Consider the following 17,411-nt stretch of genomic DNA (forward strand, 5'->3'; position numbering starts at 1 on the left):
ATATGAAAGAGACCCCGAAAAGGGATGGCTTTTCACAATAAAATAGCAAAGTCATCGTCAATTTTTTTTCAAAAACTGACAAAACCATGACGACAGGAGATCTGTACTCACTAGTATTATGCAGCTAACACTTGATATCAATCCATGATAAGAACATCATATATGCATGTTATGTGTGTCACAAGCCCAAATGCATCCACTATGTAAAGAAAACCCCCAAAGTGATCTATATTTCAATATAACATGGTGAACATCGAATCATAGATCAGGTATATTTTCTAGCACTTGGCAATATACAACTTCTATGAGGAACAATAAAAGATACTACTCAAACAACCATAAATAAACCGAATCCCTGTAACCATTTCAATTATTCCACTTGTGTAAAGAAAATATTACCAGTAATGACTAAATAAAATGATTAATACCACTTTGTGAAAGGGAAGCTAGGGCTTTCATTGCTTCCCGACGTGTACGATCATCTGGAGCAGTCTCCAACATGTTTATCAGTTGAGTGACACCACCCATCTCTACAATTTTTCTTCGTCTTTCATCTACAAAAGGTCATCAACATTTAACATTTTTTTTTTGCATAAGCTTCTTACTATGTACTTACATCTTACAGAAAAAAATTAGATATTAAATCCACATAGTATCACTAGTGTTTAAACCAATTTGAACCCAAACAAATGGTTTTTAAAAATACATAAGCAGCTAAGGTTTTTCTATCTATTAAATGCAAACCACATGACATGAACCAAAAATTCTGAAAGCCATGAGAATTGATGGTGTGAACATAAAATTCAACTAAAAATGCACTATTAAATTACAAGCAACCGATTAAGTATTTAAGTAGCTTGGAAGATACACACACACACACACACACACATATATATATATGAGTAATTCAAATCTTTCTGAGGTTAGATAAATAATGAAATCTGTTGTGTTAGAAATGAGCATACTCCACAATCTCAATTTATAAGCCAAGGGCCACAAAAATTTCCTATGTGAATTATTTTGGAGTGCAATCAATCCAAAACGTTCTTATGAAACACCTGACAGAGCCCAAATTTTCACAAATTAAGGCTTCCATTTGGGAAATAATGCTGGAGATTTGATGAAGTCTTGTCATTGATTCATGCTAAGCTGCCCAAAAGCACATTGTAGATTTTGCAAAGAATCTATGATTATGTACTTAATTGATTATAGAAACTCACCAACAGGTCCAATCAGATGTTTCCCTCTTATTCTCTCATACCATATGCTGGTTGTATAAACTTTGAGAGCTGGTGAAGGAACTATACCTTCTACAAGTTGATTATACACATCTTTATAGGAAAATGAGAATACCCAACAAGTTTGCATGCTCAAATTATGGTGGGTCAAATCATGTTGGCAGAACATTATATATTTGAAATGGAAATCCAAATGCTCATACCACTGCCAAAGTAAAAACAGAAAAGACAACTGCTGTCATTTATTTCTTTAGGGAAACCAACTACAGAAGTACAAAGATGCAGGATTTTGTGACCTTTTAATATATGTTATGTAGAACTGTTCTAACAGCAGTACAGAGACTGGCAATGGAATTTTCTATCCCAGCATGAATCAAAACTAATATAGCTAACTGGAGTTCCCAACATTCCATACACTTGACTGAAACAAGTACAATGCTATTAAATAGAGAAGATCTCTTTATGATTATGATGCCCAATCCTCCATTACTTAATCTGTCAAAGAATGAATCTGTGAGGAACATACAATAAGAAAAGTATACAAAAGGGAGAATAATATATGTCCTACGCATATATATATATATATATATATATATATATATATATATATATATCGCAGGACCAACATCATTGAGTTTGAATAAGTTATAACTATCAAATATGTGATAGTGATTATAATATACTTATACAAGCGTACAGTGAGAACCAGTTTCCTGAGCAAATACTCATAAAATTTGGAGAAGATAGGCCCGTTGAATCTGGGAAACACCGTTGAAGCATGATTCTATTTGGTGGGCTATACTAGCATTTGACTGTGGAGTCTTCGTAGACTTCTGGACATCACCTATTGTCATGGCACTCCATATTGGATCCCTCACATCATGTTTGAGCAGCAATCAGAAGTAATCAAGGATTGAGTTAAGACCAGCGTTGATCAGAGAAAACCTTTGCAAAATATATCATGCTTCATTCTGAAAAACAAACGGAGCATCCATGACTAACGATTATGTGGAACTAGGAGAAAGGTGACAAATGGCGTGAGAGAATTGTGGAAAACAGTGAGGGCAATGAATCATGACTACCAGCTGCAAGCCAAAGCACAACCAAATGCCTGGAATTAAAGCTGGGCGTTCAAGTGCCTGCCAAGGATAATATATGGTACCGGGAGCAATTTTCTCATACGCATCAACAACAAAGGTGCCATCAGAAGCCATTATCATGTTATCAAATATGCCAACAAGTTGTGCTCTATAAACACTAGCGCTTGCACCAAGCCGTGGGTGCAAGGGTATAGCCAATAGGTGAATGGGGTATAGCATTTGCAAAATTTGTCTATTAGTTATTCAAGAGAAGGGCTAGTTCGACACAGCAACAGAGAAGTAGACCATCTCAGTTCCTATAGTTTGACCATGCCTCCCAATCTCATGAGGGTATCTTCTAGCATTTCCAAGCTTACCCGAAATGCTCTACAACCTTTTGTTTGTTTCCTGTGGGGAATAATGAAAATGCACATTATCACACACACGATGCAAGAAATAGTGAAAGCCCACAATGATTATTTCACAGAAGCTTTCTATCCAAATCTGATCGAGGAGTTCAAAAGAATAGGTGAACCCTTGAAAAATAACTGAATTCCTATCCGATAAATCAACATATGAGTTATTCTTTGACATGGGTGTGGCTCCAAACCAAATACATTTATGCTCTTTTTTCTCGGCTGCTATTTGTCTTAGTCACACAAGGATTGTGTCCATCTGAGATTAGTAAAGAAAACTACCTCCTGTCATGGTCAATTGTGATTAAGGGGACATGCCATTTGGAAGTTCCCATCCTTAAGACATTTTGTCAAACACTTTGTGTACATTGTTACTGCATCCTCATTTTTCTACCGCAACATGTCCACCTTACTATATCGTCAACAGAGTTAATAATCATTTGTAGTAGTAACCAGTAGTTTTTTTTTTCCATTATTATTGCAAATCTCATTGGATTGCTATTGCAAACCCAATTTTACCATAATTTGGAGCGAATTGACAGCATAAGATTGGAAAAAACAAGACAATTATGATTTGGTATTTCCTTCGACGATTTTGTGTTAATTTTACCTGACCATGTCCAATCCTTCTCTGATGGTCGTGCATCCCTTTTCTACAAAAGGTTTCTTCATCTTGTCCCCTCGACACCTAATTCTAGTCGGGCACATACCCAACAACCCTCATTTGCCTAGACAATTTTTTTAATAATGCAAAAAATTCATCCCTTTGTGCATGTGAATCTTCTCCCACAACAAATGAGTGCATCATATTCTTTACTTCAATCCAGCTGCAACCAAGTCGCTTCCTCACACCTCTATCTTTCATCATCAAGCTATGAGTCTAACTCAACTCCTAAGCATGCACATAATTGTATGGCCACGAAATTGCTAACGAAAAAAACATTATAAACACCACAAATTGTAATCTTGCAGACATGACTGAAATAGAAAATGGGTTGTTACTCAAAAGGATTCGGGATTAAATAACTCAAATTGATAGCCCCCCTCCCTGAAACCCTTCATTATCCCTATCCTTTGTATCCATTCCACTCTGCAACATCAATTCCACAATGCCACAAAAGTTAAGAGACACGACCAAATGCAAGGGACTCCACCCGTGGAAATCCTCAAGTGCTCCCCAATCAACAAAAGTCTGCTTCAATTCAAAGCCTCCACAACACAAAGATTTCCAATGTTCACAAAATATTTGTCCATGGTGTCAAATTGAAGGTAAGTGATGGCATCGATGCTTGATATTGAGACCTCTATTGGAAGTCCAGTCTGAAACAACTCTGTATCAACAGCTAGCCTTAACCCAGCTGCCACCAAGTCAGTGGTGTGATCTGCCTAAGGCATTTTGATTTTATTTTCCGTCAATGCCAACCTGTTTATGATGCCAACAAAACCTTTATTCGTCGATTGCATGAGACTTTTCTGACTGCGGGTTGCCCCGATGTAAAAGCCTATCGACTAATTAATAAAATTAATTCTAATATGCAATCATTGAAACATCAAAATTTGGTCCTGGTGATTATAAACTGATAGGATACAAAAGAACAGTCATACTTTAATAATTAATTAGTGAAGATTACAAGGAGAAGTTGTGATTTATTTTGGAGAGACGCGACTCTTGAATTTTAAAAGTCACTTTCTTTTATGTTATCAAGTATAAATATGGAGCAGTGGTGAGAGATAAAAATATATTTGAACACAACAAGGCATGCAGAATAAATAAGGAGAAGAAGATTCAGATTTTTGTGAGGAACAAGGAGTGTAAAGTAATGACTTCTCATATAAATTCCAATATTATATTTCAATAATAAATAAAATGTCCTTTGTTTATTTTTACTTGAGGCAAAGAGATTACAATAAAAATGTTGATTCGTCCTTTATGAGCAATAAAGAGATTATTGAATTATTCCGACAAGACTTTATTTTGCATTGGGTATTTTCTGCATTTTGTGTTCAGCAAACAGGGATGATGTGAAATATACATGTGTTTCCTGGTCTCCGGCTACTCGGACTTCCCACCTAAGAAGTTAAATTCCTTTTGGTTAACATAGAATTGCATATAAATATTATCTATGCTTAGGAGAAATTGATGATATTTTGGATAAATATTGTCTCATAAAGTTGTACGTAATAGTCTACATTGTGATTGACTCTGTTGCCCGAATGAGCGAAGGCATTGGTCATTTAAATCATTGAAATATAATTATTGAATTTATAGTTGAAGTCAGGAATTTATATACTTCCTTCTTGCAAGCATCTCATCATTTATTGATAAGCCTTACATAAATATTCAATCAGTTCATACAATCAGTATTCAACTTGATTTTGATCGAGTTCAAGGATCTTGCCAACTGAAGAACTCACAAAGATTTAAATTCGCTATAGAAGAGCTTTGAACCAGGTGATCAGGTTTGAAAAGAAGGTCTACCTACCTAGTGTAGTGAAGCCTGAAGTGCAGGGAATTTGGATTATTCTTGTTTGTTGCCCAGAACTGATTGGGTGATCCTATTGGAGAATTGGCAAAACTCTTGGATTTCCAATCTGTGGTTTTGGGAACAAACAAGACCTACCATATCTACTGCAATTGGTTAGTTTATCATATCACAAAACCATTTCTCCCATGGCTTTATGATGTTGCAACTGGTTTAGAGGTAAGGCATCCTTCAAATTACTTCATTACACAAACAATCATCAAAATCATTCAGTAATATTGTCAAAATGTTAAGTTTAATGTCTCTTTCTTGGATCACCTTGCACTTTGCCCTAGGAGAATTGGCAAAACTCCTAGATTTCCAATCTGTAGTTTTGTGAATGACAAGACCTACCATATCTACTACAATTGGTTAGTTAATCATATCACAGAACCATTTCTCCCATAACTTTATGATGTTGCAATTGGTTTAGAGGTAAGGCATCCTTCAAATTTCTTCATTACATAGACAATCATCAAAATCACTCAATAATACTGTCAAAATGTTAAGTCTAATGTTCCTTTCTCGGATCACCTTGCACTCTGCCCTAAATTCACAAATCCAAAACAAATCAAAGAGGAAAATATAGTTAGATATATAATCCCCACCCAAGAATACGATGAGATAAGGCTGTCTTAGAAACCTGAAACAAGAAATAACCATAATGTATATATTAGATAATAATGTATATACAACTGATGAAATACATCCAGTTCTAAGGTTAGGAAATATATATCAACCTCCACAAAAAATCTCAATGATTACGTGGGAGCTCAACCATAATGAGGGTTATGATGGAAGACATGAGGAAGTGCCCCAAGCATCCTCTACCCTAGGCCAAATAGTGGGAACTTATCCTCTTTGGCCTCATGTGGTTCTTAACCATTCTCGTGAGGCAGTGTATCTGGTGAGGGTTGTACACCGTTCTCCTCCATTGTGCCAACCTCTCACCTCTTATTATTGAGGACCCCTTATAGTTAACTTCAACAATGATAAATGTAAGGATAGTATGACAGCAGCAATAGGGTGCCCTTAAATCGACCCTCTACCCTAGGTCCAAGGGGAGGACCTTATCCTCCTTCGCCTTATGTTCCTTAACTATCTTTATGAGGTGCCTTACCTAGCAAGGTATCTTTCACCATTTCCTCTCCTTGCACTCCCTTCCTTCCCTCAACATGATTGATCATTGTGAGATTTCATGTTAATAAATACTAAACTCAAGTATGTATGTATGTATATGTGTGTGTGTGTGTGTGTGTGTGTGTGTGTGTGTAATCATTCACACCACACTAATTAAGAGATTACAAATAAGTTGTTCTGCTATATTAACTATTGCCTCTGCTGTTTTAATTGTCTCTTCTGTACATTTATTTGCTTCTACTCGTGTTTGATTCTTTCTTCTGTTCATTCCATATATAAATTTATCCGCATATACATTCTTTCTCAAATCTGCACATGATCCCCTTCAAGTCTGAATATTCTCCTCTTCCAGATCTGCACATACCATATTTATCTATCTAATGTTATACTTCAGATATCCACACTTCTAAGACTGATTATTCATATTCTCTTCTCCACAAAATCTGCATATTTTCCCTTCATATTTCTGTTTAAATAAGCACTTCATCTGCTCTAAATCGAATGAGATTTCATCGCAATCATTGCAAGTCTTGCCCTTTCAGTCACCATTTTATCTTCTTTTATATCATACCCAAAAGATGTAGTTTCTCCAAGGACGGACAACTTGTCCCAAAGAGATGTTTCATCGCAATCATTGCAAGTCTTGCCCTTTCAGTCACCATTTTATCTTCTTTTATATCATACCCAAAAGATGTAGTTTCTCCAAGGACGGACAACTTGTCCCAAAGAGATGTGACTTATTGAAGGAAGGTGGCCTCTTCAATCAATTAAAATTATTTAAGTCCTCTCCAAAAGAGGTGGCCACATAGAGATGAGTAATCTTTACAAATGAAAGCATCTAATTGATGATGGTGCACAATATGAAGTGGGACGACTTGTTCCTATTTAGAGCACTCCAAAAGATGGAGATTCCTTGAAAAGGTCAGCCATTAAAACAATAATCCCAGCCTTCTTAATTTATATTTATTTATTAATTTAAATCACAAGTAGGGCAATAAAACTTTAAGGATTGGCCCGCCCTATTTTGTCCTAGGCCAGCCCTTAAATAGTCACAAACAATTATTATTTATTTATTAGCCATTCACTCTTATTAATATAATCAGCCTTACTTTCTTCTGCACTAGTCGGCCTTTTGGCATGCATCATGTAGGTCTAGGAATTTAATAATGTTGTGCTGGGTTTGTTGATTGCTCCAGATAAGGTCTCAGACAGGGGACAAGACCTTAAGCATACACATGTGGACATTGATGAAACATAGAAAACATTTGACACTAAAAAGAGAATGCGATGGAAGAGATCTCTTATATCAAAGTGACACAATGAGGATATGATAAGAAGACTATTCATCTTACAAAATTGTAAATACTAAAATTATATGGTTCGAGTGGCTATAAACTTAGAACTCCTTCAACTGCAGAACTTTATCATCAATTTGAGCATTGTTCTTACATATCTGACTATTAGTCACAACATAATAATTTAATACAACTTTATATTAGGCATACTAAAAGCCTAACAACAGATATGGGGCCACAAACATTTTATCTTTCATATTTGTTGTAACCAATATTCATTTTTCACATTTTTTTACAACTCCACGTTTTGCTTCTACAGATTGGTTTCTGGAATTTGTTCATAAATTTAATGGACTTATGAACAATATTAGGCATTGACATGCATTAGCTATTTGTGGACATAAATATAATCTCAATTCTTACTTACAACTGGGTTTCTATTATTTGATTTTGGTCCATGATTCATCTCAAGCATTGGTCTTGGCCTGTACCATCCAGAATTTTGAAAATTTGGACCCAACAATCAAATACTTCGCTACTCTAGGTCAAGCATTATTCACTTTTAGATTGTACATAACAAAGATAGATTTATCATTCATTATAAAGTTATAAGCTGCTCCAAGCATTTAAAGAGAACTAGCTTAATGTCCCGGTATGAATTTGACTATCCAGATAAGAATATGCAAATTCTCCTCAAGCCAAAATGAGGCCATGATGCACCACAATATGTCCCTATCCTAATGCTTAAAACCAGAATGAAATCCACTCGTGTATAAACGAGTTCCATAAACCAATCTCCAAAAGCCAAACCTTGGAGTTGTAACATAATGTGAAAAAACAATATTGTCAACAACTAATATGAAAAACAAAATGCTCATTGCCCCATATCTGTTGTTAGATATATAGTATGCCTAATACAAAGTTGTATAGAATTATTATGTGACTATTTGTCAAAATACATCAGAAAGCTACAAGGATGAAAAAGGACCCAGGTTATAAAAAGTTAAAACTATTTAACTACTGAACACTACAAGACGAAACCAAAAGCATACAAGGTAAACCCAAAAAAGTAAAACATCAAACCATAAAGAACAAGGAGCATGACATTGGGATAAGTTATAGCTATATAAGATAGTTTGTTTGACTAGCTTTTATTGTCACCTCGTGAGCATCGTGCAATGTATCAAGTGGGTCATTCAAGCTCATGAGTGATGAGTAATAGAATTTGAGAATGCTCATAAGAAAAAATCCATTGGACAATCCTTAGAAGAAACCACACAGTACCCCTAGAACCTCTTTTACATCCAAGGTTAGCAAATCTTTCATGCGAAGAAAGAACTACTAATATGTGTTGACCTCTAAGGTCCAGATTGTGATCCGTGGGAAGGCCCTCAACATTGAAGCAAGGTAGTGTTTGTAATGTCCCCATTTTTAGCAGGTTCCTGCAGTTGGCTAGGGCAGTTCACCATCGCGACCCTCGTGAGCTGGCAGTAGGATTTGAGGGTCTCAGTTATGTGGCTATAGGCTTTCTAGCAGCCTATGGTGTGTTTTGGCTCCATTTGAGAGACTTACTATTTATAATAAGTCAAACTGTTGGTTCCGACGAGCTCGGTTGAGTTAGAGGAGTTGGGTGATGCTCTCAATTTTTATTTTGGGCTTCCGGCTTGGGCTCCAAGAATCTTGAAGGGAGCACCTATTTATAGTAAGTCACCCCGTCAAGTTCATTCATCGTCTTTCATCATTAGGATCACATTGGCATTGTCAGATTTCGATTCTGATGCTTCTTCAGTTGTTTCCGCAAGATGGGTGAATTATTATTATTAATATTCATCTAAATATGTTGAGGTTGCTATTTTTGTTGGTGTTGTTTGTTTGTCACCTCAGTATCATAGCTCGTTGGAACCAAGACGAAAACTTTTAAATCGTGGGAACAAGAAACAGTAACCTTGCGTGTCAAAATATTGAGTTATAGTGGAAAAGGTCATTTTTAGAGCCAAAAGCAATTAATAAATTATATTAATGACACTTTATTATATTTCAATGTTGTGTAGAGGAAGCTTCCTAAGTGGAGTTCCTTTGGGAAACTGGTACCATTTAGAGATTATAAATATGAGGACATTTGATGAGATAAGCATCCAATTATTTGATTATATTATCTTTCTTTGTTGTCTTTGTGACACTTTTGAAGATCTGATTTTTGTGCCCTTGCTGAGGTATAAGGATTTGGGATCTACAGCTGAAGTATTGTAGATTCAATTCTGAGATTGCTTGGCAAATTGTGCTAGGGTATACGATTTGTCATTTTTCCTATTGTATTAATTGTTGCTAAGGAGAAGTTTAATTTTTCTTGCTACTGGAGATTGCTTTGAAATTTGTGAAGGGATTCACTAGAATTGTTTTATCAAACTGTGTGCTGATTAATTTGGAGTTGGTTGAGCGCCAATTTATATCTATTGTTGGGTGTTATTTTCTATCTGCACTTTGGAAGGAGCACTTTCCAAATCTGCAGTTGCATTTGTTTGTCGAAGAATTCTTTGTTGCTGCTACTCTTCATTTCAAAGGGTTTCAAGGCATGTCTTACCTATAAGTTCATGGATTGTGACTTCTAATTTTTCTGGGTATTGTTGATTTAGATAATAGGGGATATTTTATCAATTGGATTGTTGGTATTTTGTGAAAATACTCAATATCTAAGTTAATATTAAAATTTGGAATTTTCAACTGTATATTCTCTATGTAATATCTAAATATTTGAGTTGAAATTATTATTGCAATATCTTCTAGTTTGCTGCTATATTATTCTATCAAAATTGTAAAACAAAAAAACAAAAAAAAGAAATCAGTTCTCCAGCACAGATTGTTTGAGAGCCAACAAGATTTATTATAGTGGTATCAGAGCTTGCTTGCAAAGTGTTTGATGAAATGTCAAACAACTGAATTATAAAAGATTTTGATGTTTGACAAAGTTATAACCAGTTGGGGTTATTTTAGTGGTATTAGAGCGGTTCCTTGCCATCCTGTGGGGTAGGAAATTTTTATTTTATTTTATTTTAGATCTGTAGTTATATTTGAAGTGACCAGCACTCTAGCATTTTTTAGCCATGGACAGACATAGGTAGACTGGCAGTTCTAGAAATCAGTAGAGTAATAAGGAAGTTAGCAAGAAAATGAATGCTTTGTAGGAGAGTATGGACAAACTTAAGCTTCATCAACAAAGGATGGTGGAGAGCTTGTCGAAGCCAGAGACAATTGAGAGGGCAGCAAGGTATATGGTTTTCGCCTTTAGAAGGTTGACGAGGAGGCTTGAGTTTCCCCGACAAGTGTCCATGATGCAGATGTACCTATATTTAGTATGGCACCTACTAGTCCTATCCGCAGTATTGATGATGGACTTATTTCGCAAGGGCATGTGGTTGTGTCAATGGCAACGAAGGATGGCGACACTGAGCTTCAACAGGTTGAGGCTCCTAGAGTTGTTGCTGCAGTTAGTGTAGGAATAGTTGATGCAGTTGATGCTACTAATACTTCACACTCTCTCAAGGAGGGGATTATTATTGGAGTTTTGTATGTGAGTTGTCATAGTGTTGCTTCGGTGCCTGAGACAATTGCTTCCTCAGGTGGGACCGATATATGTATGGAGTCACCCAGCTGTGATGTTGGTGATTTGGGTGATACAACGGAGTCAGTAGATGTGGGTTCATGCTTTAGCATTATTGATTTACAAGTTGACGTTGAGTCATGTGTGCAGGGTCAGGTGTCAGCAGTTGAAGCTTTATTATATGTGGATGAAGATAGTATGGACACATCTGATGATACATTTGATGATGCTATGAGTTGCACTGGGTATGATATCCCTTGCTGGTTATCAGTTGATGACTCTAAGGAGGTTTTGGATGGAGTGCCAAGATCAATGTTTATAGGATCTATCTTTTGAGGTGGAAGCTGAGACATGCGAGGATATTGATATTGCGAGGACTTCCATTTCTTCAAATGAGGAGTTGATTGAGGTACATAGTAGTTGTATCTCGAATGCAGAGTTGTGCGAGGTTGATAGCACACATGTAGTGAGTAATCTTGTGGTGGGTAGTTCTAATTCAATTTCCTATCAAAGTGCAGTTAGTGAGACAAAGAGCTTACATAAGAGGCAGGGGTTATAGAGGCATCATGTAATGACCCCAAAGTCAGGGTAAAACATTTGAAATAAAAGTAAATACTATATCTATTTTATTGAGTGGCTTTAGCAATAATAAATCTATCCTTTGTGAATTTAATTGAAATGATCTTCAATAGTAAATAAACAATAAATAATTAGATAAATGTTATTTTAAATATTAGAGAAAATAACATAAATATGAGAGTACTCTTTCTCTAGCAAAGGTTCATGGTCTTCGAGAGGCTGTCAAGATCTTGAAGCATAACTATTCGCAGTTAGTTGCTAACAAGGTTTACCTTCTGGAGTGGGGTAGCACCTGTTACGAGACGTTGTTAGGGAAAGAGGAGATCGTTGAGCTCACCCAAGAGCTTGAGGTGACTATGGACTCTTCAATATACTTAGTTGGCTCTTCAAGAGTCACAGTCACAGTTGGAGGAGAGTCACAGTCACAGTTGGAGGAGGTCATCGTGGAGTTAGAGCAGGTACAGTCGACACCAGCCCCAAACCCTATTCAGTTACATATTGTGGTTGGTGGTGAGTTTGCTTCTATGGTTGGGAATGAGGGACGTGATGATGTGGTCAACACATCCATCTAGCATATGGGTGCAGTAGGTATAGAGGAGGTGACAGCATCAGGGGAGACGAGCTCTCATGGGGATTTGCTTTAAACTGCCAGAAGCGGATCTATTTCTTCATTTCATATAGCTAGTACCATTGGATAGATGGTAGTGCCACATTTTCAAAGGGATCAACTGTGGGTCGCTTGAAAGCAAGTTGATGCTTCCATATATAATTTCTACTGCACAAAGTCTTTTATGGAGTATCTTTTGGAGAGTTCAGATGTGTAGGAGGATTCGTACAGAGTGTCTATGGGTACTCTCATTCGATGCTCTCGTGTCATTCAGAGGTTGGTGGGAAAGATTGTAGAGACTGTGTCTACTATGCTTCCCTGCAGGGATTTCGAGGTTGGGTTTCCTAAGAGGATTGTGCAGGATCCTAGCCGACCAGTAGTTCAGAGTCAGAGATTGTAGTCATCTTTTGATTCCCAAACTGATACTGATGAGCCCTTGATAAAGATTGGGAGTTTTTATCAACATTACACTGTAAGGAGTGCTCATCACTTTTATTTTGACCCACAAGTACAGGATTTGATTTCACATCGGTGTGGGTTGGCTCTAGTTTCATACCATCCATTATGGGATGGGTTAGCACCATCTTTTGCAGATGGGATTGATAAATGCAAATTAGACCCCTTGCAATATCTACACACCTCGGGCAGTTTGGCAAAGGTTGGAGTTGGTAGAAGTGTTTCAAGTACCTATGGTTGTTACCATCTCCACAATACAATTGGGTGTGAGTATTAGTTTGATGGGACTTAGGTGTGGATAAATTTGGTATTTCGATTGGGTTGAGTTCCAATAAGTTGTTGCCTACATCAGTGCCTTGGGCCAATTTCAAATGATTTTGATGTTGATGATCGTTTTTTAGGTGTTGGTGCTATAGGAGTTGCTTGTACACAGCAGGGATAGTACGTCATTCTACCTTTGGGATCCAGGTGGATTGTGATGTCCATTTTGCTCTAGGATTGCTTGGGGACGAGCAATCTTAGGGAGGGAGGACTGTACTGTCCCCATTCTCAGCAAGTTCCTGTAGTTGGCTAGGGTAGTTCACCATCACGACCCTCGAGAGCTGGCAGTAGGATTTGAGGGTCTCAGTTAAGTGGTTATAGGCTTTCCAGCAGCCTATGGTGTGTTTTGGCTCCATTTGAGAGACTTACTATTTATAGCAAGTCAAACTATTGGTTTTGATGAGCTCAGTTGAGTTAAGAGGAGTTGGGTCATGCTCTTAGTTTTTATTTCGGGTTTTCGATTTGGGCTCCAAGAATCTTGAAGGGAGCATCTATTTGTAATAAGTCACCCTGTCAAGTTCATTCATCGTCTTTCATCATTAGGATCACTTTAGTGTTGTTAGATTTTGATTCTAATGCTTCTTCAGTTGTTTTCGCAAGATGGGTGAATTATTATTATTATTATTCATCTAAATACGTTAAGGTTGTTATTTTTGTTGGTGTTGTTCATTGGTCACCTTAGTATCATAGCTCATTGGAATCGAGATGAAAAGTTTTAAATCATGGGAACAAGAAACAGTGGCCTTGCGTGTCAAAATATTGAGTTATGGTGGAAAAGGTCATTTTTGGAGCCAAAAGCAATTAATAAATTATATTAATGACACTTTATTATATTTTAATGTTGTGTAGAGGAAGCTTCTTAAGTGGAGTTCTTTTGGGAAACCGGTGTCATTTGGAGATTATAAATATGAGGACATTTGATGAGAAAAGTATCCAATTATTTGATTATGTTATCTTTCTTTGTTGCCTTTGTAACACTTTTGAAGTTCTGATTTTTCTACCCTTGATGAGGAGTTTGGGATCTACAGCTAAAGTATTGTAGATTCAATTCTGAGATTGCTCGGCAAATTGTGTTGAGGTATACGATTTGTCATTTCTCCTACTGTATTAATTGTTGCTAAGGAGAAGTTTAATTTTTCTTGTTGTTGGAGGTTGTTCTAGAATTTGTAAAGGGATTCACTGGAATTGTTTTATCAAATTGTGTGCTGGTTAATTTGGAGTTGGTTGAGAGCCAATTTATATCAGTTGCTGAGTGTTATTTTCTATCTGCATTTTGGAAGCAACACTTACCAAATCTGCAATTGCATTTGTTTGTTAAAAAATTATTTATTGCTGCTACTTTTTATTTCAAAGGGTTTCAAGGTATGTCTTACCTGTAAGTTCATGGATTGTAACTTCTAATTTTTCTAAGTATTGTTGATTTAAATATAAGGGGATATTTTATCAACTGGGTTGTTGGTATTTTGTGAAAATACTCAATATCTAAGTTGATATTGAAATCTAGAATTTTCAACTGTATATTCCCTATGAAATATCTAAATATTTGAATTAAAATTATTATTGCAAAATCTTCTAGTTTGCTGCTATATTCTTGTGTCAAAATTGCAAAATCTTCTAGTTTGTTGCTATATTCTTGTATCAAAATTGCAAGACCTTAAGAACAAAAAAAAATCATATTCTTCAGCACAAATTGTTTGAGAGCCAACAGGGTTTATTACAGTGGTATCAGAGCTTGCTTGCAAATTGTTTGACGAAATGTCAAACAACTGAATTATAAAAGAATTTGGTGTTTGACAAAGTTATAACTGTTTGGGGTTATTACAGTGTTGTGAACTTTTCACAGATCGTCCCATTGCAAATGGGGACCCCCTCTTTTTGATGTTGGCCTTGTCTTTTTGGCTTTTGTTCTTGGTATTTTTTGGCTCAATCCCTTAAGGTTGCTCGAGTACCAAATGAAAATTTGTGAAATTAGCTATGTCTAGAAGATAAGTGTTGTCCACCTGGCTCCTAGAATGGAAACTGTGTTTGTTAGTTAACTAGGTCAAGAATGAATGAGAATTGATCTTTAAAAAAAATGCCATCGAAATTTTGAATGTTATCTATTGATATCTGAGGTGTTTATGATACCAATCACTAAAATGATCCTGACCTTACACCAAATATACGGCCCATAGAAACTGAGATAATCATGATTGTGAAATGAATCCATATGATTGCAATGCTTTTAATATATTACCAAGCATGAATTTAGAATGCTTGACACCGAGGAATTCACCTGGCAATGAAGCCACAGTAATGGTGAAGAGGTGTAAAACCAAATCAGAATCATGAGGACACCGAGGAATTCACCCAACAAAGAGGCCAATGAATGGTGAAGAGGTGTAATTTAACCTGCAAATAAAATCAAGAAATTAGATTGGAACAAATAATTAAATAGCTCATGCATGTCTTGATAATGGAACCTTTTGTCACTTCAAGTGGTGGAGATCGGGTTTACGAACCCAAATTGAAATCCTTGGCCAAGGTAGTTATAGGCATATGTGCCAATCGTGAGATCTTTTTGTTTGTCCATAAGCTTTAGTTATTTAGGAATAACTGATGGGACACTCAAACCACCAAGTAGTTCGGATGGCTGGACTTAAGAACATTTCAAGCCCGATCCCGAGGTAGGGAGGGTTGTTCTATTAAGTTAGGATGTGTGAGGATAAGTATGGTCCGAGGTTGAGAGGTTAAGCCTATGTCAATGCTTCTCCTCTCACCAATGTCAAGGCTTGAACAACATGAAAAAGGGATATCTCCATTATTTTTGTATGTTTCTTTTGCACTTTTACCTTTAGATCCATAGAAGAATAAATAGATAGTTTAGATTTCTAAAAGCATAAATTGAATGATTATATTAGTTGATAAAGAACATAGTTGTTACTTTACTTTCAGCTGAACATGTTATCAGTAGAAATGGTTAAAATGTTAGCGATGTAATCAATTATCTATTTCGTTATATCAGTTGAATATAAATTGCAAATAGAATAAAAAACAATTACTTTTTTCTAGTTAGATTTAGTTAATGGAAGTCATTGTCATGTGAAATGGAATCAATTATTTGTTAATTAGGTGTTTTAAATTGGATAGGAAAATTCATTTGTTACACCTTATGAAAATAGAACCTAACAATATAAAATTGATCATTACTATAGGGTTGATAGCGATTCTTAATTACTAACTAAATATGTATCAACTAAACCATTACTCAATAATAATTTATAAATAAATAAATATATATATATATATATAATAGAAAATAATTATATAGAATCAATTGATATGAATTAAATGATATTAATACTCAATATTAATACACAGTCGATTAAGTGAAAGAAAGGGGTATAGGATGTCAGGTTTAACAAAGAGAAGATAAAAGATGGAGTTGCGCGGCTGCATGCATCCTTCCAGTATTAGGGTATCAGAGGCATTGCAAGATCGATCTAACAGCGGCAACAAACAAAATGGGGTTTGGACGCTGCTTAAACTGCACATGTCAAAACCGAGGTTTTGTTTTCTTCATGGTGAATCTTTCAACGATGGTGATTTGAGGTGAAAAGATAGTGGCAGGGCGCCTATGTTGCAGGGTTTAACGAAAGACAATGGAGGGGTCAATGGGGTTGCAGGAGCAAACAGAAAATGCTCGAGCCTATAAACTGGATAGTTGCATTAGCGTGGTGACAGAGGGCATTTGGACAATGGTCTACAATAGGTAAGAGAATAGTGACCCTCTTTGGGTGTGAAGGGTAGATTATGGAGGACCCAACCTAAACAGGGTCAAAGTAAGGTTCAGCCAATTAAGGTGTAACATCCCCTTTTTTCGAGTTTTAGCTAACTAACATAACATAGAAATACAGATACTACTTCACATCTATGAGGTGGCAATTATAACAGTTATGTTCATGCGAAAGAGATTACAAATAAACTGAAATATCATAACTAACAATTGAAAGCATCATCACTAAATCTAATAAGTGAATTTAAGTTTTCCATACCCTAAATTCCGAAACCAAAATTTGCCTAAGGCAGCATCTGCAAAACCCAATTTAGTCCACATATACCACTTAGGGCAGAAATAGTTAAACCAACGTATCATAATGACCAATACCATTTAGGGCATC

General features: G+C 36.2%; 1 protein-coding gene across 1 annotated transcript in view; it reads right to left on the minus strand.

Moving 5' to 3' along the window:
- Positions 1-17,411, minus strand: part of LOC149566279 (ARM repeat superfamily protein) — a 95,672-nt gene that overhangs the window by 10,317 nt on the left and 67,944 nt on the right. The window contains exon 5 of the mRNA XM_089819688.1: positions 429-554. Within this exon, the coding sequence (XP_089675814.1) occupies positions 429-554 (126 nt within the window). The remainder of the gene's footprint in view (positions 1-428; positions 555-17,411) is intronic.

The sequence above is a fragment of the Cupressus sempervirens genome, chromosome 3, assembly GCF_028749045.1.
Source record: "Cupressus sempervirens isolate cs-2001-9-10 chromosome 3, ASM2874904v1, whole genome shotgun sequence".
Lineage (NCBI taxonomy): Eukaryota > Viridiplantae > Streptophyta > Pinopsida > Cupressales > Cupressaceae > Cupressus > Cupressus sempervirens.